At 35.4% G+C, this 23,728-nt stretch overlaps 1 protein-coding gene across 1 annotated transcript in view; it reads left to right on the top strand.

The window, feature by feature from the left end:
• Window positions 1–23,728, top strand: part of HCN1 (hyperpolarization activated cyclic nucleotide gated potassium channel 1) — a 394,718-nt gene that overhangs the window by 199,661 nt on the left and 171,329 nt on the right. The window contains exon 3 of the mRNA XM_040496732.1: window positions 19,909–20,070. Coding sequence (XP_040352666.1) covers window positions 19,909–20,070 — 162 coding nt within the window. The remainder of the gene's footprint in view (window positions 1–19,908; window positions 20,071–23,728) is intronic.

Genomic DNA, 23,728 nt, shown 5'->3' with positions numbered 1-23,728 from the left:
TTTCCTTTTTTGATTTTTTAAAAGGGTGATTTAGACGTAAATAGGTTTATAGCCTAAAATGAAAACATTGCTCAAATTAAGGGGAAAAAAGTAGAAAGGAATATCATATGTGCTTAAATACTCCTTTCATTTTTTCCTTCTAAATGATGCTGACTTGACCAACATAAAACTCAACTCTTGGCACACACCAACCGATTGTAGAAGAGACAAACCAAAGGTATAAGGCAGACTGTAAGGAAACGAGTATAAGATTAAAAAACTTCACAGAGTACCATCAAGAAGAAATCATTGGGGAGAAATCCAGCCCAAACACAGGGAAACCATTTACAAAGCAGAAACTCCAACCTAGGAAAGAATTAATGTACATCTAGAATACAAATGAAGCAGAGGGGTGGAAAAGGAGAAGAAATCCAAATAAAAAAATCATGCTGACTGATTGAATGATCATAAAACTCTAAGCATTTCTAGGTTTGACCAATTGTATAAAGGCAGTGAATCTCCCTGACTCTAGGAAGCTGGGTGATCATTGATCCCACTGCACCTGAAAGAGTCTGGGGCTTGTGTTCCTCTTTGATGTTAGGTCTTCTTCTCTCTGAATTTTTGTTGGTGAGTCTACTTCTAAACCTATCTACTGCTCATCTACTGTATATCCCATTTTACTGTGTTTTTAATCCAGCAATGACAGTTTTACTCTGTGTTAACTTCCAGTCTTGGCAATCCCAGTCGACTTGGTCATAGATTTCCCTAGTCAATCTGGGACCTGAACTTGTTCTCCATGCTCTGCCGTGCCCGAGGAGACAAGTCTATTTGACCATAAAATTCAAATATTTTTCACATATACTTAGAAACACGCAGATTCCATACTAATACATACTATTCACTTAATACTGGTTTTTCTTACATACACTCAGTAGTGGCTTCACCATAAGTTCTCACTGACAACACAGTCATTGAATATGTAAAGATATAGGCTTTTTCCATTTTTTTGCCAGATGGCTTACTTAAAATTGTTAAGTGAATATGACTTCTAATTTGCAAATTAACAGTAAAATTAATACTGCCCCATCCTAGTCAGCTGGGGTTTCTGTAATAAAATACCATAGACTTGAATGACTTCAGCAAGATATTTATTTCTCACAGTTCTCGAGGTTGGAGAGTCCAAGAGACATGTGCTGGCAGATTTGATGTCTGGTGAGAGTCCTCTTCCTTGTTCACAGATGGGCATGTGCCTGCTGTATCCTCACATGGTGGAAAGAGAGAGAACAAGTTCTCTGGTCTCTTGCTCTAAGGGCCCCAATCCTTTGATGAAGACTCTACCTTCATGACCTAATTACCTCCCAAGGCCCTATCTCTAAATACCAACACATCAGAGGTTAAGGCTCAATATGAACTTGAGAGAGACCCACTCCATCTATAGCATTTCCTTTTAAAGGATGATTATCTATCAAATTGGTTGGCAGATAATAAAGTTTATAAAATCCTTAAAAGAACTTTGCACTATGGATAGCATCTACAGGAATATTGAAAACATTTTTGTCTCCTTTGCAGGGTACAAATGTCTTTTAGATACTCTCACCTGCTGCTTTTAAAAAATGCTTTGTAAATGTTTTTATTTACAATTTAATTCTAAAACTTTTAGAATTCTCATTCCGTATATGAAACCCAAAATTTGAGCCCTTCAATATGACTATTTAGGAAATGCTGATATTTTTCAAAAACAGTTAGAAAAAAGGGTTCCAGACGGTGCTTGGGTGGCTTAGTCGGTTCAGCATCCATCCCACTCTTGTTTTTGGCTCAGGTCATGATCTTGTGGTTTGTGAGTTCGAGCCCCACATCAGGCTCTGTGCTTACAGTGCAGAACCTGCTTGGGATTCTCTCTCTCTTCCTCTCTGCCCCTCCCTTGTTTGTGCTCTCTTCTTTTAAAATACGTAAATAAACTTATATAAAGAGAAAAACAGAAAAAAGGGTTACAGAAATATAAGTATGTAGAGAGGTAGACTTATTAAAACTTTTCACCTTTTGAGTCTTAAATAAAAATGCATGTTTTTTATTTCTAAATACACTGCTAAGCATAATACAGAAATACGCTCTTCCATTACTTCTTATACTACATAAATATACTAAAGGAATGAAAGAATGTGGAGTCTAGAATCGATGCTGAATTTAGCAGAAAACATGACAGTGATTTGTGAGTTTGAATGCTGGGTGAAAGCCCAGATAATAATGATAGTAACCTTTTGGACTCCTCCATTTAGAATTTGTCAGAAATACTGAATCCTATTGAGTTTAAATCATGCCAACTTACTAGGAATAAGTCCAAATATTCAGTTTTATAGAGTGGATTTTGGCTTGGTGTAGGTGTCTGTTACAGGGTTAGCCCATTAACTCAAATTGATAATGGATCTGGAACTCCTTAAAATACAGTGGGGTTTATGTTCTCAGATCCAGCATCAGAGGATACTGGTTTTTTTTGAATAATTGAAAATAATCACAAAAATTCAAAATTGTCTGTGCCTTCATAAAAATATTGTTAGTCCTACAATATTTTTAAAATTGTAGAAGCTTAGAACATTCAAAACATAGAAACCAAGCTCCTCCATTTAACAATTTTATGATTGTAGAACATGTAAAAATTTTATGATCATACAACATAGGACAATGACCATAAAAGTAATTAAAACATAATTAACCACTAGTTTATTTTACATACTCAACTAGTTCCTACTAGACTTAACAGGTAAATAAATATCCCATTGGAATCATTTTCATTTTTAAAAACATAACACTATTTTTGAGTAGGTGGCACCTGGATTGCAGTATTTGTGTGCTACTTATTTTATATAAACATGAAACTGACTTAGCATTAACAGGTAGTGGATTTCACTCATCCATTCTCCAATCAACTGTTTGTAATTGACATATGTTTATTGTAATTAAAGACTTTGTGCCAAAGAGATACTTTGAGATACTAAGAGAGTAAGATAAAATCCTCCTCATCAACCTTATATTTTAATGGAGACAGAAAGAAGAATCATAAACATTTTCAAATATAGTAATTAGAAGTAAATAACATGGCGGCTAAGAGAAAGGGATGCATATGAGGCCTGAGAAGTAAACAGTGACCAGACCATGAAGAGCCATAAATGTTACACTTAGGATCTTGGCCTTTATCTCAGATTTAATGGACCTTCATTAAAGATTTCTAACCAGGAAAGTGGCATCATCGTATTTATGTTTTAGAAAGAAAACTCTAGTTGCAGGGTACCAGAGGGTAAATCAAGAGAGCTACAAATAATTTAGGAAGTTTTGGAATAACTCAAGTGGAAAATGAGGAATGTCTGAATTGAAGACTTTGTGATTCAAAAACTTTTATGGTGGGATACTCACAGGTTGTGGTTACTAATTGAATGTGGAGGATGAGGGAACAGAGTAAACCTAGCATTAGCCTGAGGAGACACTTCTGTGAGGCTTGGTATGTATTAGTCCCTGTAGAGAATTCACCTGGGATATGGAGGTGGGAAGAGTTTAATACAGTTTCATACATCTTCAGAGTGACCTGACTGTGGATTTTAGAATGAAGAGGGAGGATTGTTGATTTCAGTTCAGGTAATAATCTCTCGGTTCATGAGTTCCAGCCCTGCACTGGGTTCATGCTGGCAGTACAGATCTTCTCTCTCTCCTTCTTTCTCCCTTGCCCACTCTCACTCTTTGTTTGAAATAAATAAATAAACTTTAAAAAATAAATAAATAAAATGAACAGGTGTCTTCAGTAGAATTCAAGGTAATGGAGCCCCCTGACTATAAGTAATGATTGAAGTTATAGAAATGGAAGGGTCCCTCAAGGAGAGTGTGTAGAGTGGAATCTGAGTAATTTATATTCCTAGAGAGCAGAGACTGTATACCTTGACACCGAATTATACTTCATGAGAGAAATGGGAATAAATGAGGAGCAATAAGGAAAATTGCTTATTAAAATATCAGAAACAGAGAAAGTGGAGTGTGGAGGAGGAGTAAATAAAACCTGGTGAATATACAGGGAGGTCAAGCAAATGTAGTTTGCAAATTGCTTATTGTATAGCCACAGAGATATATGTCGATTTCACCATGAATGTTCTCAGCTGAAATAGGAGACATCAGATTCCACATGTTTAAAAGTGAATATAGGCTCAAAATTGGAGAATATGTAAACAACTTTTCAATATATTTGAGACAAGAAGTAGATATTAGTATAGTGGATGGAGAGGAATAGAGGTTGAGTGGACAAATTTTTAATATAGGAGAGATTTAAATATGCTTAAATTCTGATAAGAGAAAATATAGGGATGAATCTGAGGAAGAAGACAGGATAATGAATGAAACAAGGCCACTGAGAATATAGCAAGATTAAGAAAAGAGAAAGAGTTGTCAGGGAAACAAATGACATCCACTTGAAAGTAAGGAGAAAGGATGGATGCAAACATGTCTGTAAATGACAGTGTTTCTCAGTAAAATTGGAAGTTAAATATTTTCTTGTGATGAAATAAGCAGGTGAAGCATGGTAGACTTTGGGAGACTTGGAAAAGTTTGAACTAGCTAACCTGAGATTCAGATTTATGCTGTGTAGGGATGTGCACATAACACTAAACAGTGTTGAAAATCTAGTTAATGTTAAAACTGTGAGCTAGTTGTGCAGTTATGGCATTCTCTTCAGCAATATATGGAAGCTCATATATAGGAGTGAGATTGTGGACAGTCAGATAATCTTGGAACAAGATATTACCATGAAGATGCATCAGAGCAGAAGATAATTGACAATTTTGGCAAGATACTGGTTGAAATGATGGACTTTTGTGTCAGACTGGGTAATGAAGGAAGTGATGAGCAGAGAGAAGAGAGCAGGAGAAAATGGAACTTTTCCAAGAGTAGCCACCTCAAACAATTAAAAAAAAAAAGTTTAGTGAGAATAAGACAATGAAGAATAAAAACTAGGTAGGAAAAAAGATGGCACCAGAGAAGTAAGGTTTGGTAATTAAAAGCTTGAATAACGACAAGCTACACAATGACAATGTCTATATGGATATTGATCATGTAATCCGGGTGTGACAAAGGATGACAGATAGTCTAGAATTAATGAGTACAAAAATTACAAACAAAATTTGTATATAACTTATTTCATTATAGGCACAAGATAAAGATTCTCTTCAAATCAGAGTCTCCATTCTGTTATCACACACACACACACACACACACACACACACACACACACACACACAAAGAATTTGAAAAAATATGTAATAATCCCAAAGGTCCTTATTTACTAAAATGTCCACTTGTTTTCAAACTAGGAAGTCCTTTCTTCTTTCCACCCCGCCAACTCCCTCCCTGCTTCCTTGCCTCCCTTTCTTCCTTCCTCCTTCCCGCCTTCTATCCCTCCCTCCCACCCTTCCTTCCTTCCTTCTTTCCTTCCTTCCTTCTTCCTTCCTTCCTTCCTTCCTTCCTTTCTTCCTTCCTTCCTCCCTCCCTCCCTCCCTCCCTCCCTCCTTCCCTCCCTCCCTTCCTTCCTTCCTTTCTTCCTGTTCCTTCGTCTCTTGTTCATATTCTTATATTTTATAAACATGTGTTAAGCACCTGCTATGTGAATACAGTGCTTGACCTCCAGGGTTTTACAATCTAGTTGAGGACACAGATGTATAAACATGTAATTATAGTCAAGTATAAAACATTTTTATAGAATTATGGACTAGGTCCTATGGGAGGAAACTCTTAATTCTCTCCCGAGAGAAGTCGAGTAAGCCTTTCCTGAGGAAGTGATGTTTGAGCCAAGTTTTGAAATATGAATAGGAAAGTCATCAGACCAAAAAGAGATGGGATGGAAGGCCTTATACCAAGAGACAATATTATGTAAACAGATACAGGCCCTGATCAATCATGTTGTATAAAGGGTACTATGACAAGTTTGGTCTCCCCCAAGCATGGATTACCTATAGAGGACAGATGAGACATGATGGTGAAATAGTGGACAGAGGGCAGATCACAAGGGGCCTTTTATACTAGGCCAAGGAGTTCAGACATCCTAAAGATTATCTGGATCTCTAACAAAAGTTCAAGCAGAGATCTAATGTGTTCAAGTTTGAATCATAGCGTGTTAATTCTGGATGCCAAGAAGACCATATTTCCAAAGAAGGTGAAAATATGAGATAATAATGTTGAAAAAGTAATAAATGTTGAAAAATAATGACAGACACAAATTAATTTATGAATTAAATCTGTTACAACAAAGCCCAACATAATTTTAGGAATAGGATAGGGATTTCACAAAGAGATTCTAAATTAATTTTTAAATGTAGGTGTGTGAAACCAAACCTATTTATGAGGAGAATTACTGAGGGAGGGTAACTTGGAGGTTGGAAAGTATGCTACAAAATTAAACTAATTTAATAATGACTTATTGGTAGTTGAATATATCAACAGCTTATTGGAACAAATAAGTTATTCCAGAAAGAATGTGTAGCTATGAATTTGAGTTGTATAGTCCTTTTATATTAGGGTTGACGATTCAAACAATTGGGAAGAAAATAAGAGGTTTGGGGGCTCCTGGGTGGCTCAGCCGGTTAAGTGTCGAACTTCAGCTCAGGTCATGATTTTGCCATCCCTGAGTTCGAGGCCCGCGTCGGGCTCTGTGCTGACAGCTCAAACCTAAAGCCTGCTTCTTTGGTTTCTGTGTCTCCCTCTCTTTCTTCCCCTCCCCTGCTCATGCTCTGTCTCTCTCTCTTTCTCTCTCTCTCTCCCTCAAAAATAAATAAACATTAAAAAAAAGGAAAAGAGATTTCTAGTTGAGGAAGACAGATAAGACACATATATGGGCATTTTGTTCCTCCTAAGACTCCAGCACTATTAAAGAAACAAAGTGAAAAAAGGAATGCATTTATAAAACAGAAGGGAATAAGAGCAGGGAGCTCTTACTGAGATGGGAAAGTTCTCAAAATTTTTACAAGATTAAAATGAAAGGGAGTAGAATGAAGAATAGCCCACAGAGAGAAAATCAGATCCTGGAATATGCTGCAAAAGGGTCTGCAAAAGAGGTGAGAGCCAGTCTGTACTGTGAACTGTGGAGACATTTTGATTTGAAGTCAGAAGGCTTAATGCAGAACATAACTGAGCAATAGGACTGAATGCAGGAAAGGTATGGAATTCAAGGTCAATATGACAACTGTGCAAATCATTACTTGTAACCTATGTCTCACACCCTGCACACACATAGATGGATTGGGGGCATTTTTCATGTATCCCCATGTAAACCTCCTATCTTTTCACTGAAGCGATTCAACTCGTATTTGGCAAAAGATACAGTTTCGCTAGATGCTGGAAGGAATGGAGTTAAGTCTTCAAATATCTCTGAGAAAAAGATTTTCAATCTAGAATTCTATACCCAGACAAGCTATTTTAAAGGGGTAAGAGAGAAATATCTCACATGTGTCCTGACTCCCCTAACCACACCCCACCCCAAATAAATCAAATGTGGTTACTACAAGATGTGTGTGTTAAAAGGAAGAACAATTCTGAGAGCTCTGCAGCGGGTCTAGAGAAAACTCAGTCCTGCTTAAAATGGGTGGCTGGATGCTGGAGACAGGAGTGTTTGCATGCGTGTGTGAATGTGTGGTGGAGGTGAGACCATGAACACTGGAGGATCCAGTGCCTACTGATATTCTGCACAGGGCCGATATTGGTAAGTGTCTTTGGTGATTAGAAAAATCAAATTTATACAAAAAAAATTGTATTCCTTTTAAGGGTCCTTCCACATACAGCAATTTATATGATTCCTAGAACCATTCTGATACTGAAGTATATTCAGCACTTCAGGTGGTCTGGCAAATATCTTGATGCCCTATTATCTGAACTGATGAAGCATTATAATGCATATGTGGTTCTGGAAAGTGTTCAACTAGTGAATCTGAAATCATGCCATCTTCCAATAGATCAAACCCTACTCCAGTGTTTCTTGGGTTGCTGGCAACTTTGCCAACCCTTGTTTATTTTTTAAGTTTCTTTTCGGGAGGTTGCAATAATACTACGTTTTTCTCACTTATTGGGTTTCACCAAATGGCCGAATGTATGGTTTACTCGCTAAAATTTGTAGCTGTATTTTATGGTTTCATACCCAAAATCATGTGCTTAGTAAAGGCATTTTTGCCAAGACAGTGACCCAACACCATTTTTTTTCTTCCGGGGCAACTCTGACACAAATCCACTCAAATAAATTAGTATTCTTAAGTTGACTGGCTCATCTTGTAGAGTAGCAAGATGATGTGCCAATGCATGAGGTAATTCTTACAGCTCCTGCTAAAAAGTTATGAGGAAGCATTGTTTTCATCTTAATGGTTTTTTCAGAAGCCAGCTTTTTTTCCTCTTGTCTTTTCTATTGGCTTCTTTTGGAAAATGATGCAATGAACTGGTTTGCACACAACCTTTCTAGACTGTAAATGGTGAAGGGGATGTTGAGAAAGACATCGTGCAATTATTTTAAATATAATGGCTTCTATCACATTTTATTATACCACGTATTTACATTACCATTAGTTTTTTTATTATATTTTTATTTATTTGTTTTACAAACCAAGGTTTAGGGAAATTACTTACATAAATCAGTGTTTTACTTCCAGTTTATCTTCCAGTGTGTGTGTGTGTGTGTGTAATTGACTTCCCTGTGTTTTCTCTTTTTAAAATTGTATTTTTTCATTTCTAAAGTAAAGGGTATTATGGAATTTTACACATCAGAGGTAATTTGCTGCATCTTCTTTCTTTCAGTTGAAAAGCTAAGGCAAATTTTTAGAAACTGATTAATGCAAAGACAGGACTGGAACTCTAGTTTCCTGGTTTCAAGTTATGCATTTCTCCAATGTCTATTTTTTTCAGTTCTTACATGGCAAAAACTGTTTTTCAGTGGGTTTTTTATGTTACCTTTGTTGTATATCTCTAAGATTGGCAAAATAATAGTTCAAATTTTTGAAAAAATATTTGTACCTAGCAGTTTGATGCTCCATGCAAATATATATGTCCAAATTTTAAAGATTTCACCATACCACAAACACTACAATTCTTAATATTTTAGGCCAAAAAATTGGTTGAGATACTAAACATTTATTATCACTTGTCAATCTAACAAAGTTCATGAATGTGAAACCAAGAATTTTAGAGTTGATTTTTTTCTCACAGAAAGTATAGAAAATGGAACCCATAATAATACATAATATCATATGAGGCATACTTAAATATATATTTGCTAGAGACTACCAAAATATATTATGTTTTTATACATTTGTCAAAGATAGTTTAATAGTATTTGACTAACTGAAGATTAGTATAAAAATTCTTTCTGGATGATATCTGAATGGTATGAAAATACCTGTGACATTCTTACTTGGTAATTTCGAAGCAATTCAATAGCTATGTATTGACTATGTAATATCAACAGGATATTGTGTGTAGGAAAACAGTTTACAGAGTATATAAAATGAGTTTAAATATCCTCTGCTTTATTTGCTTTTATAGTTTACTTACTAAAGCTTGTACACTGAAGTGGTCTTTTTTTTATTTTAACAGTGATCATCATTTAGATGTATTTTAAAATACAAGTTAATGAGATGAAGTCTCCAAAGTAAAGTATCTTCTTACAAGGATTAAGTTCATTTCTCCATTACATTGTATGGTCTGTTTTGCCCTTCCCAAAAGCATGAATCCATGTGATTCATTTCATATGCTTAGCAAATGAACTGATAACAAAAACTAGAATAATGTTACTATTTGTAGCTCAAAGGTAGAGACAACTCAATTTGTACTTATTAGAATGTGTAACGTATTACAAATCTGATGAGACTGCAGTTATACAAAAGAGAAAGTAAGCAAAAGATTGACATGAGATACTACAGATAAAAATGAGACTATTATTAGCATTATGGTGTTTCTAAAATGAATTATTCTTCAGTCTTCTCCCAAAACCACAGTGTTATGGAAATACCATTTGAAATGGATTCACAAGAGCTACAGAAGTCAACGAATATTGCTAATGTGGTTATTAGTTTGATTTTTCATCCTCTTTCTCTGCACACACACACACACACACACACACACACACACACACACACACTTATGTAGCCACTTCTGATTGTTTACTTGAATATCATTTTTACTGTGTGCTAGACAATAAAAAGAGAATATTAATTTTTTATTTAAAAAATAAATTTTCATTTTGAGTTTTCGAGATAAGATTTGAAATTTATTAAATTTCATTAAATCAGTATCTTAGTGCTGACTTTATCCTAAAATAAATGTGTCTAGTAAGCATGAAAAATCCTTCCCACCACCATTATTAAAATAAGATTTAGGTGGTTTGTAAAATATATTTTTTTATTTTCTTTATTAAAATATTTCAATAGTTATATAATTTGCATATATTGTATACATTTACAGCCATTTGAAATTTGTAATACAGGAATAGACAATGATTTTAAATTGTTTAATTTTAATTAATTTCATTTTTTCCATAGTACTAATCCATCAAACACTCTTCTTAATAGAACCATTTTCAATATTCATTTGTAATTTGATTTGCCCAGTGTGTAAGCTACTTCCTAAAGTAAATTAAGCACATGGGGGTTATGCTTGTGCTTTTGTGTTTTCTAGGGCACAGTCCAATAAATAGATGTTCTGTTATACTACATAGTCCCCCTATAAGTTAAGAGGATGTCCTCTTTCTTCATGAGGAATTTAAAAAATGTGAATGTAGATACATTTGATTTAAAAAATGTCGCCTGTCATAAGCATTTTTGTTTCAGACCTATTCCCAGTCATCAGCTGATAATGACTTGAAATTTATAGGAAAATGAGTAAGCTTTGTAGAAATGTTTTGTCTCCGTTAGATACTCGTTAGTGCTGACCCATTTATGAAATGCATTGTTAGTTGAGTAATCTCTGTGGGAGAAAAACATTTGCTGAGGGTCAACTCTATACCATCAGGCATGTGTTTCCCAGTTTTCAAAATGTATACCTTTTACAGTTTACACTGTAACTGTTTCATATCATTGTTTTCTGTCAAAATCTTCAAAGAATCCATATTATAGGATTTTGCCATTTTTTATGTTTCTTTAATAATTCATGTTCTTAGACTTTTCTCACACTAGCAAAGTAAACAAAGAGAAATTTTGCATGAAGACATACTTTTTTAAATGTTTAGGTATATGAAATTAGAATCCTGTATAAAAATATGTAGGATTAGAAATGGACGATATACAATACATGGCAAAGCAACGAAAAAGTCATAGAGTTTAAGTAATAGTCAATGCAAAAGAGAATTAAGAAATGTGACAATTTCATTGCAACAAAAATATCTAGAATTGAATTTTTTATTTAAATTTTTTAATGTTTGGGGCGCCTGGGTGGCGCAGTCGGTTAAGCGTCCGACTTCAGCCAGGTCAGATCTCGCGGTCCGTGAGCTCGAGCCCCGCGTCGGGCTCTGGGCTGATGGCTCAGAGCCTGGAGCCTGTTTCCGATTCTGTGTCTCCCTCTCTCTCTGCCCCTCCCCCGTTCATGCTCTGTCTCTCTCTGTCCCAAAAATAAATAAACGTTGAAAAAAAAATACATTTTTTAATGTTTATTTGTTTTTGAGTGAGAGAGAAAGAGAGAGCATGAGCGGGACAGAGAGAGACAGAGAGAGAGAGGGAGAGAGACAGAATCTGAAGCAGGCTCCAGGCTCTGATCTGTCAGCGCAGAGCCCAACACAGGGCTTGAACTCACAAACCATGCGTTCGTGACCTGCGCCGAAGTTGGACACTTAACTGACTGAGTCACCCAGGCACCCTGAATTTTTTATTTTATACATACATATATGTTTATTAAAAAAGTGTGTGGACATGACCAAAATAACACATGCGTAGTCAACTATACTTTATGTCTTAATAGTCGTGACAGATAAATAGTACATTCTGTTCTATAAGTATGTAGTTGTTATGACTGTATTAGTACTGTTTAGTCTTAGTGCAGAGTCGTGATGAGACATATTTTTCTCTATAATTCCAGTGATATATCTGTGCCAGTTCGAAAAGAACGCTCAAATAGATGTATATTTTTTCCTAAGTTTCAATTTCCCATTTGGGAAAATGAAGTCAGCCTTAAATATCTGCACACTCCTTTCATCCATGGAGAAGGGGGAGGGGGACAGAGGCACAGAGTAGCTATGACACATATGTCCTTCAGGAAATCAGATTTTGCACCAGATGGTAATTTGCACATGTAACCGAGAAAAGAAAATCACTTTACCCACTAAAGGTGGGTGAAGGCAGGCCAGCTCTCTCTGTCTCAAAATTCCAGGGAGGAGAGTTTTTTTGAGAAGCCAAACTGAAAAGAATATAAGGGGGGGAGGGGAAGAATTAGGTTAGTACCTAGGAAATGAAAATTCTTCTTCAATTTGAAATGGTTTTGAGGAAATGAGAAATTTTATTATTTCTAAATATTTGAGATAAAGCTCATGTAGAAGTTAACAGTTCTGAAGAAAAAGCCATCAGGTAATTGCCACCACATTTAAGAACTTTAGGCTGTATTACATATGTCTTGGGTTTTATTAATTTCATTTTTATATCAATTCGTTTTTTCTGTACTTTACAAAAGGGTCTGTCCACAACGGTTGCGGAGAGAGTTGGTTTTCCCCATAAGTTGAGGACCTGTGAACTAATTATTTAGGTTTCTGAAGGAGGAAAAAGTTTAGAAAAGGTTGGTAGCGATTCATCTTAAATAAAAAACACACCGTCTTTTAATATTAGGCCATGGCCAGTAAGAAAAGTTACAGATTGTTTGTTTGTTTGTTTGTTTGTTTGTTTGTTTGAAGGTAGGAGGGGTCAGAGTTGAGGGGATTAAAATATAAGAATGTGTTTCCTCTGGAAAAGGTAAAATTTTAATCTGAAACTGAGTAGGATAGTCATGAGCTTTGGGGGAGATAGAAGAGAGGAATAAATATAGGATCAGTGGTGTTAAGAATGAGGAAATGAATAGACCATAGACCAAGGTCTCAAATGAGGTGGGCATTACAAAAAAAAATTTTTAATAGCCACAATCTAGTTTCCTCTCCAGTAATCTTCAGCAGCTCAGGTATACAAAGTAGCTGTTTTAATTAATCAGCAGTTGACATTTTGCAGAGAAAACGCAGTGGAAAAATACAGAGTTCTCTAATAAATGGAGATGTGCTGAGGCTGGAGATTGAGAGGTTGTTATATGCAGAAATGAGGGAACGTTATGAGTGGAATAGCCAAATGGAATGAGCGCTGAGGAGAAGACTTTTTTTTTTTTTAAACTACAGCTGGACAAATAATTGTCTGACAGCAGCAAAAGGCGAGCTGGGAAAATGAGGCCACGGCCAAAAGAACCTAAGGCTTATGAAATAGGAAAGAATTGAACCAACTCTGTGTGCGAGAGCTACCAGGAAAGCTGAGGCTTTGGAGAGGGTGAGGGGGGTCCCTATGTCTCAGGAAACGCATAGGAGAAGAGGAAGAGTGTTACGAAAAGGCTGAGGGTATATGAGAGTTAATCAATGATGAAGAACGAGTTTTGGAAGGGACAGTAGAAAGAAAAATCCAGAAAGAAAGCACTCAACAGCATGAGAATTTGACAATTGGTGAGTGAGTTTGTGGACTGCATAACTGCACTTTGTTTACAGAGGCTGACATGAGAGGCCCAGGTGGTTGACTCTTCTGAAGGTTGTGGACCAGCCTTTCTGAGTGAGATCCTATATAGAATAGGGAGAGCAGTCACTGGTCAGTGTTCAAAGAGATTACTGTGAACAGTGCTCTTCTCTCAGAGATCAAGTAAAACCTTCTGCATTTTGTACCTAAAGCATGGTAAGGTAACCTGGATCATTTTCAAGCTAAGAATTATTGAAGGTGCAATAGGGCTCTTAAAATATTGACTAGAGCTACTACATATTGAATCCTAAATAACATGTTTGCTGTGAAACAGACTGAGTTGGTAAATACTTGTTTTCTTATTTTCTCTGTCAACATGGCATGTAGACACTCCATATAAATGATAATTCGATTCATGCAGGTGCAGAATTAAAAAGAAACAAAAAGAGAAACAACAGTATCCAGCCTTGTTTTGTACTTTAAGAATAAGAATAGCCTTTGTCAAAAGAACCATTTCTGACTTTTTTGATTCTGTTACTTTGATAAAAATTATAAAGTTATATTTGAAGTCTTGAATCAGTACTGAGAACGTAGAAGAAATCTAGACTTTATTTATTTATTTATTTTTTTTTTCAACGTTTATTTATTTATTTGGGACAGAGAGAGACAGAGCATGAACGGGGGAGGGGCAGAGAGAGAGGGAGACACAGAATCAGAAACAGGCTCCAGGCTCCAAGCCATCAGCCCAGAGCCCGACGCGGGGCTCGAACTCACGGACTGCGAGATTGTGACCTGGATGAAGTCAGACGCTTAACCGACTGCGCCACCCAGGCGCCCCAGAAATCTAGACTTTAAATGATCACTGTTCATGAAGCCAAGACTAGGGACAGATCAACGCATGCTATGAAAAGTCTTTTTTTTAATATATGAAATTTATTGTCAAATTGGTTTCCATACAACACCCAGTGCTCATCCCAAAAGATGCCCTCTTCAATACCCATCACCTACCCTCCCCTCCCTCCCACTCCCCATCAACCCTGTTTGTTCTCAGTTTTTAAGAGTCTCTTATGCTTTGGCTCTCTCCCACTCTAACCTCTTTTTTTTTCCTTCCCCTCCCCCAATGGGATTCTGTTAAGTTTCTCAGGATCCACATAAGAGTGAAAACATATGGTATCTGTCTTTCTCTGTATGGCTTATTTCACTTAGCATCACACTCTCCAGTTCCATCCATGTCGCTACAAAGGGCCATATTTCATTCTTTCTCATTGCCACGTAGTACTCCATTGTGTATATAAACCACAATTTCTTTATCCATTCATCAGTTGATGGACATTTAGGCTCTTTCCACAATTTGGCTATTGTTGAAAGTGCTGCTATAAACATTGGGGTACAAGTGCCCCTATGCATCAGCACTCCTGTATCCCTTGGGTAAAGTCCTACCAGTGCTACTGCTGGGTTATAGGGTAGGTCTATTTTTAATTTTTTGAGGAACCTCCACACTGTTTTCCAGAGCGGCTGCACCACTTTGCATTCCCACCAGCAGTGCAAGAGGGTTCCCATTTCTCCACATCCTCTCCAGCATCTATAGTCTCCTGATCTGTTCATTTTGGCCACTCTGACTGGCATGAGGTGATATCTGAGGGTGGTTTTGATTTGTATTTCCCTGACGAGGAGTGATGTTGAACATCTTTTCATGTGCCTGTTGGCCGTCCGGATGTCTTCTTTAGAGAAGTGTCTATTCACTTTTTCTGCCCATTTCTTCACTGGATTATTTGTTTTTATGAAAAGTCTTAAATCAATTTTGATAATTTGTGTGGTTAGGTAAAACATAATACATCAAGTGCTTAAAGATAGTTAAAGCCCACTGATCATTATCTGGCTGTTAGACTGGAAAATCCCTGAATCCAGTATATCAAGAAAGTTGTGGACAGGGGCGTCTTGGGTGGCTTAGCTAGTTAAGCATCAGACTTCAGCCCAGGTCATGTTCTCACGGTTCATGAGCTCCAGCCCCACGTTGGGCTCTGTGCTGACACCTCAGAGCCTGGAGCCTGCTTTGGATTCTGTGTTTCCCTCTCTTTTTGCCCCTCCCCTGCTTGTGCTCTGTGTGTCTCTCTGTCAAAAATAAACAAACATTAAGAAAGTATGTGGACATGTTTTGAAAGAACTCAGCTAATTTATGGGTATCTGCCATATAGCACAGTTTGGGATTTAACCTTTCAAAAACAAGATGGAATAACAAAAATCATGGTAAACACTTTTGCAAATATTAGGGCACAATTGGGGATTCTGAATCAAATTATCTAACTCAGAGCATTCTTCAGTTTTGGAGAGTTAATTACCTATCCTGTCTGGAGTCATTAAACTCCAACTGGGCAGAATTCTAGAACTACAATATTATAAAAAGAATCCAGTGAGAATTTGTTACCAGATCTTTCCTTTCATTGAAGTCATATGAACAACACGATGTTCTGAGCTGGACAAATGCAAAGCACAGAGTCTTCCACTGACGTATTTTGTAGCCTAGGTTTTGTGAAAATAAAAATAAAGAGCTGCCTTAGAAACTTACCTTAATTCTTTTTTGTTGTTGTTGACTCTTATAAGTACCACTTGGCAGCATATTGAGAGTAGGTCAGAGCAACCTGTCTTTCTGCTACGTACATTGTGAGCACTCAAATCAGGTTTCAGGTCAAGTTAGATTACTTGGAAGGTAGGAAATAATAGAGTTTTCTTTTCTTAAATTCCCTGGTTTAAAACACAAAAGCAAAAGCTTTCCACTGTGAAGATCATCTAAAGTTGTTTCTGCTATTATTGTTAAATCCCTGCAGCATTCTCATTCATTCGACAGTTCATTGAGTGTCATATATGGTGCCATTTTTCTGTGAAGTTGGGTTTGCATGCAGTAGCATTAAGACAATTGATTTAGATGGGAATATATCACTTAAGGATGTCTACCCTGTAGATGGAAAAAAAAACCCTGAGAATATTAATTAATCAGTGGTATCAGCTCTTTGATCAGGAATTTGAGTAAAGTCACACTTACATTTATCCTACAAGCTGCCCTTAGACAATAAGACGTTGTGGCTATGCATGAATTAGATTAGATTTTTCCTTCTTTGGTTAATGTGTCTATCTGTAGATGTATGTGCTCCCATAAAGGAATAGTTTTCTTATTCCATATCTTCTGTGAACAAGGTTTTAACAGAGCCTTTCATAGTCTCAGCAACCAGTCAATGAGATGATTATGCCTGCCAGAGTGTATTAGTTAATAAGAGCTCAAGAGACAATTAGTTTGGGCCTGAGCACTCTACACATTCAGGTGTACATCAAAAGTAATACTACATATATTATGATGTTCTTTTGTTAGGTAGATAAATCAAGATGGAGATACGTGGATTTGCCTATTTGAAATTAGCCTCTGGGTATTGACCAGTGTCAAAACAGGCAACTTACTTTGCCTCTTCCAAAGTAAGATTTGGGGATAGCTCCAAAAAGTCAAATTACTTTTGAACACAGAATGTTAAAGACCAAAAAGGAGGAAATTCATTTCGGTGTATTGAACATTGTCTATACAGCAGGGTTAGTATATAAATCTAGCATTAGTAGATTTATGTCTACTAATACTATGAGGTTGGAAATAGTAATTCCAGGCCTTATCTTGTTATAATAGGAGTCCAGGAATCACATGGAAGCAAAACAAAACAAAACAAAACAAAACAAAACAAAACAAACAAAACAAAACAAAACAATGTTTTTCTAATATGTAATGAAAGACCTTATGTCACCATTAACTTCCTTTATGAAAATGGTAATTATATTTCTCTGGAAACATTTCAGAAATAATAGCATTTCCTTAAAGGAATTGTTGAATTACAGCATGTGCTATTAATTACAATAAATAATCTCATAAAATCCCACAAAAAAGAATCTAATTCCTCACAAAGAAAGTGGTAAAGCCATAAAAGCCAGATGTATAAAGAATGGGACCTAGTCCTCTATAACATCCCAGACTTCACTCTAAGGTCTCATAATTACATGTTTGCCCACATGCTTATAATTTATAGACTTTGGCAGAGAGTTTCAGATACTGTTTACTTCAGGTAATTAGGTTGAAAGGTGATTAGTTCCTTGTTTGATCCAGAAGCTTATATTCTGCAACTTAACCCTATTTCACGGCAATGCAACACTTACCCAAAACCCATATTGAACCATTTTGTCAGGAAATACTTAGATAAATATTTATAGGGTTCTAGTACTAAATAGAAAATGTTTAAATCCATGTTGGGTTTAATTTACTACTTTAATAACAGAAAGCTTTTTTATTATGCTTTATTGTATTACTTCTAATGAGAAATTATTGATGAAATTTTTGGTAAGTTTTTTGTTTTTAAATTTAGTGACCAAGGAAGATCAGAGGGAATAACATTGAAAGGACTTTTCTATGGGTTTGCCAAATACAAAACCAAACTAAAAAGTAACTTAGAGGAAAATAAAATTCTTAATTCTTTAAAATTCATTGTTCTGTGGATAGCTGTCTGAATATAAAAATATGTGATCTGTTGCCTTTAAAATCTAGAACCCCTATCTTACTTTTAAAAGGAATTCAGAACTGTGTATATTCCCACAAAGAAAGTGAGAATTCTCACTATAATTACTATGTCAAAAAGGAAGATTGTTTAAAGAACGAATTAATGGCCAATACAAAATGTATCAAAGTGAAAAACATTTAATTAAAGACTGATTTGGTGATTTTATAAAAGCAAAATCCCAGCTGTCCTGTCATGTTACCTCTACATATATCAGTATGTATCTCTTAAGAATTATAGACATTAGGGACATAGACATAGCCTGGGTGGCTCAGTCGGTTGAGTGTCTGACTTCGGCTCATGTCATGATCTCTCGGTTAGTGAGTTCAAGCCCCGCGTCGGTCTCTGTGCTGACAGCTCAGAGCCTGGAGCCTGCTTCAGATTCTGTGTCTCCCTCTCTCTGCCCCTCCCCTGCTCATGCTCTGTCTCTCTCTCTCTCTCTCTCAAAAATGAATAAACTTAAAAAAAATTTTTTTTAAAGAATTATAGGCATTAATTTACAAGACATAGTTTCTAAATCAAAACAGAAAATTTGTGGGTTTTTTTTTCTGTTTCTCAGATAATTTTTCAATCCATGGTGTCCTCATTACTTCAAAAATAGATGATTCTTTTGTTGAATTATAACAATGTGAATCTGAATACCTCAAGGTGTTGTTTCTTTGTGTGTTTATGCATATTTATTAATTTTATTGACTCAGTAGCTTTTTAACAATTAGGAAAAAAAGTTTATTCTAGAATGTAGGTCTGCTCCCAAGTGGGTTTTGTTATTCTAGAGTAGGTAAAATATAAGCAGAAATATTAGCAGTAGAGAGTGATATAATATATGAGCTGCTAAAGGAAGGATTAAGGTTCTAGTTTTATTTCTTGTAATAACTGGATGGATGAAAAGTTATAGATATCGAGCTATATGTAAGTTCACAATTCTAAAATTATGATAGAGATCATTGATTTGTCATAATTTTTGTACTTTCTGAAATAATCTTACCTGTCATATTGGATTTCATGAAAATATAAATAAGAAAGATTCACAGGAAAGGGAAGTAACAATTTTAATTTTTTAAAAGTGAGACCCAATTGTATTTTATCCAAATTCAGACAAGCTTTTATCTCAGAGGCCACTACTCATATTCAATAAAAGGAGTACCTACATTCATATAGCTATAAAGTTAACTGCAGTTAAATCTCAATATTATTTTATATTTTGAAATTAATCTATTTTTGACACTGGTTTTCAGTCATTGTGGTTTTGTTTGGTATTATTTTTTTGGCCCGTTAACAAATCCTTTAATTTAATAGGGATGAGATTCAGGGAAGAGGGTCAAATTTGTTAACTTCTTTAAAACAGCATTGCCAAAATGTGCAGAAGGACAGTAAATGAAAATCAGCCCAACAAATGCTTTATAAAACATGATCCATGCATTTAATGTGTTTATGTTATCCCTGTACTTTGTGGAGAACCCACATCTGGTCGCAATTCTCAGAAAGCAGAGTGCCAGGCCTCAAGGTAAAGGTAAAGAAATGTAACCTCTGTTTCTCTTTGTAAAGTTCTTTACATATTTTTATTAAATCAATACTTACACTATATAATGTCAGTGTCTACCAACATTGATAGTATTCTTCACTTTAAAGAAAATTGATGATAAGAATTATAAGGATTGATTTTATATTTTGGTCAACAGATTTTCCACATGACGTATGACCTTGCCAGCGCGGTGGTAAGAATTTTTAACCTCATCGGCATGATGTTGCTCCTGTGCCACTGGGATGGCTGTCTTCAGTTCTTAGTCCCACTACTGCAGGACTTCCCACCGGACTGCTGGGTGTCTCTGAATGAAATGGTTGTAAGTAATTCGTATTATTTTATACTCTGCGTATTCAGTGTTTTGCCAAAAAGTTCTAAGTATTTATGTCAGAATGGTCTAATTTCTTCTCTGTAAATGTTTGGAGAAAACTTAATTTGGCTTTCATGGATGTAAAATAAAATGTTCTATTGCTTTTTCTACAACTAAATGTCACACGAAATGGTTCTGGGGATGTATATGTTACAGGATCTATTTTTAGGTATCTTAGTCTGCGTATATGGAAGACATTTTATTTCAAAGGTACACGTACACTCTCACATATATATAATCGTGGTGCAATGTTCTTCTAAAACTACCAACTGCTTGGAATAACTCCTTTCTTTCAACTTGATTTTGGCATTTACTGTGCTTGAGACATGCAATTCTAGGTGTTGTTAAAACATAGAGAGATGTGTTCATCAGTATAGGTGCAAAGAGATCTGTATGATGTGCATGATATCTCAGGTAGTACTTTTTGCTAGGGAAGACAGGGAAAGCTTCATGTTGAAAGTAAAGCCTTTATTTATTTTTAATTTTTAATTTCTTTATTTGAGTATAGACATGTTACATTAGTTTCAGGTGTACACTTTACACTGAAAGATATTTAAATATTTAAAAATCTGGTAAATAAAAATTTGATTTACACAGGTATATTCACAGTCACATTTAAGGCTAAGGACATGTGTGCTTTTAAAAAAACATGCATTTTGATCTACAGTATACAATACTTACAAAGGAATTGAAACGCTAGTGAATATTTTTAATTTATATATTCACAAAGATTTGTTCTCCTTTGATGTAAGTTCTCATATTTTCTTCATATATAGCATTTTAATTACATTAATATAATAAAATATTGTTTAAGCTACCTATACTTTGGACTAGACTTCTCTTATATGTGACATTTTATGGAAGATAAATTTTATGAGACTTTCACAAAACTTTAACTTTGGCATAAATCAAATACCCCCGTTTTTACTTGAAGTGTTCCATATTAATTTCTGGGCTTATTATTATAGAAATGGCATAGACATCTTAAGAACATACATTTTTTTTTTCTTCTAACAACAATAGCTCAGGGTTCATATTTGAAGAAAAGAGTGGTTTCCATCACATGTTGAGAAGTCTGGTCTTCTTTTCTTTCTCTCTTCGTGACTACCTATTTTCCTCCCTCCTTCCTACCCTCCCTCTCCCTGCCTTCTGTATTCTTTTATCTCCTTTGTTTGAAATCACCTGGATCTCTCCTTCATTTCGTTTGTACCTACTTAAATGTCACTGCCTCACAGAAGCCACTGTGTGACCACTCTGTCTACTATATAGATAATATTTTATATATATATATATATATATATATATATAATATAAACCAACTGGTTTATATTTTATCTTAATATTTAGTAACACTCTCTCTCTCACACACACACACACAGTCTGTGATTTATATTTGTCTGTGTCTCTACACAGAATGTCAATTCCATTAGGTCAAAGAATTTGTCTGTTTTGTTCTGTACTTAGTGCCTAGAACAGTGCCTGATAGAGTAGTTTATTGTAATCTAGCCTCATTATTGAAAGTTCGTTGGAGAAATACTTGTTCTATTTTTGTTTTGCACCTAAACATTAAAGCAAGCATTTGATCCAGTCACTTTTCAAAACTATGAAACCTTCTTAGTTATAGGTCTGTCTGATTGTTACTTATCACTGAACGAAAACTTATGAAGACATTATTAAGATATTGGGGGCTGGGGAGAAAAAAAGCAACAGCTCTTATATTCCGGCTACTAACAGAGTGTATAGTATAAAAACACTACTGCTACTACCAAAGGATGATTCTTCACCGGCAGCAACTAATATTTAAGTTAGCAAGTAATTATTGTTTAAATTTCTCTTAGGTATCTTTCAGGAAAAATCACAATGGTCTTCATTAAAATAGTAAAAGGGTTATTTGGGGGTGTCCATAAAGGGCATATACTTGTGAAATTGTAATATAGAGCAATATGCTACTTAATATATCCAGTGCTAAGCAAATTTAATGAAGAAAAGTTTTAGTATCTTGATCATTTTTAAATGTGTCTGCATGTGCTCTTTGTGAGTTTGTGTGTTTGTATTTAACATAGTCAAACTTTTATTATTACATCTTAATGTCATACAAAATACCTTTACAGAGTTTACAGATTTTTTTCTTGAGTCTTTTTTGCGGGGCAAATTTACTTATGAAATCAGCTCTTTCTTTCACATTTATTTGACAATATTTTCATGTTTAATTTTAATGTCAAAGGTAGGAAACAGTTAAGTCTATGTTCAACCCTAGAGACCAGATATATTTTGTGACTATTAGTGATATGAAGGTGACGACCATTAAAAAGACAATTTTCGTATCTATGGGGAATCCCCATGGTGTCACTTGACATTGAAGATATCATTTTTTCTATCCTAAAACTATCAAATTCTGGAAAGTCTTCCATCACAACAAAACAAAGTGTATTTATACAATAAGGGAGTCATAAAGAAGTAAAAATCCAACATAAGATAAAAGCACCTGACATGTATATATCTTGCTTACTGTATACAAACTCCTGTGCTTTGAAATAAACTTGTAATGGGGCGCCTGGGTGGCTCAGTCAGTTAAGTGTCTGACTTCGGCTCAGGTCATGATCTCGCAGTCCATGGGTTCGAGTTCCATGTCGGTCTCTGTGGTGACAGCTCAGCTCCTAGAGCCCGCTTCTGATTCTGTGTCTCCCTCTTTCTCTGGCCCTCCCCACTCACACTCTGTCTGTTTCTCTCTCAAAAATAAATAAACATTAAAAAAATTTAAGAAAATAGATACACTCGTATTTCGTCCTCGTAGCAACAGAATGAGTTGAGCACTGTTATCTCCCATTTGACAGTCCAGAAACCTGACATTTTTAGAGGTTAGTAGCTAAAGTTTAGCTAAACTTTAGCTAAAGCTAAAGGTTAGTAGATCAATGGAACCAAGATTAGAATGCCTGTCTATCAGACTCTGTAATTTCTGTTCTAAAACACATTAGAGTATCTTGTCGCATAGATTGTGAAAAGATAGTTAAGGAAAGTAATGGCAAGAAATGAAACCTGTAGTCACCCCAGTTGCAGTAGAAAGTCACTCGAAAGTCAGCTTTTGAGCTCTGACACTAAATAAGACGGATATGAGATGTAGATGTAGGACAAGCAAAATCAGGTTGGGAAGGCAAAAAGTGAGAAGCCAGGATAGACGCAGACATGATTATTAGTCATTCTTGGCAATTATACTGTGACAATTATACTGTGACAGTTGACATTGATACTAAATAATTTATGGTAAAGGTTAGAGTGTTGGACAGATTCTTTACACCCTCCTTCTTTTTCATATATTGCATTCCTAAATGATTTATATTCTTAAATATTATTTTAAATCCTCCTTAGCCATATTTTCATGTATATGTATATACTTGTCTCTTTATATATGTATTTTCAATCTTTCTTAAACACATTTGTATTTATATCTTTATCCTTATCTGTATATCACCAGCTAGTTACCCATATATGTCCTATAATGAGAAATTCAGAATAATGCAATAACTATACTGTATCAATAACTGGTAATTTATTCTTTATATTTATATTCTTATGTTAACTATTTCTAATCTGCAGTTAAGTCTGTAGA

The sequence above is a fragment of the Herpailurus yagouaroundi genome, unplaced genomic scaffold (assembly GCF_014898765.1).
Source record: "Herpailurus yagouaroundi ecotype Mexico unplaced genomic scaffold, PumYag 29, whole genome shotgun sequence".
NCBI lineage: Eukaryota > Metazoa > Chordata > Mammalia > Carnivora > Felidae > Herpailurus > Herpailurus yagouaroundi.
This window is presented reverse-complemented; position numbering and strand designations above follow the sequence as displayed.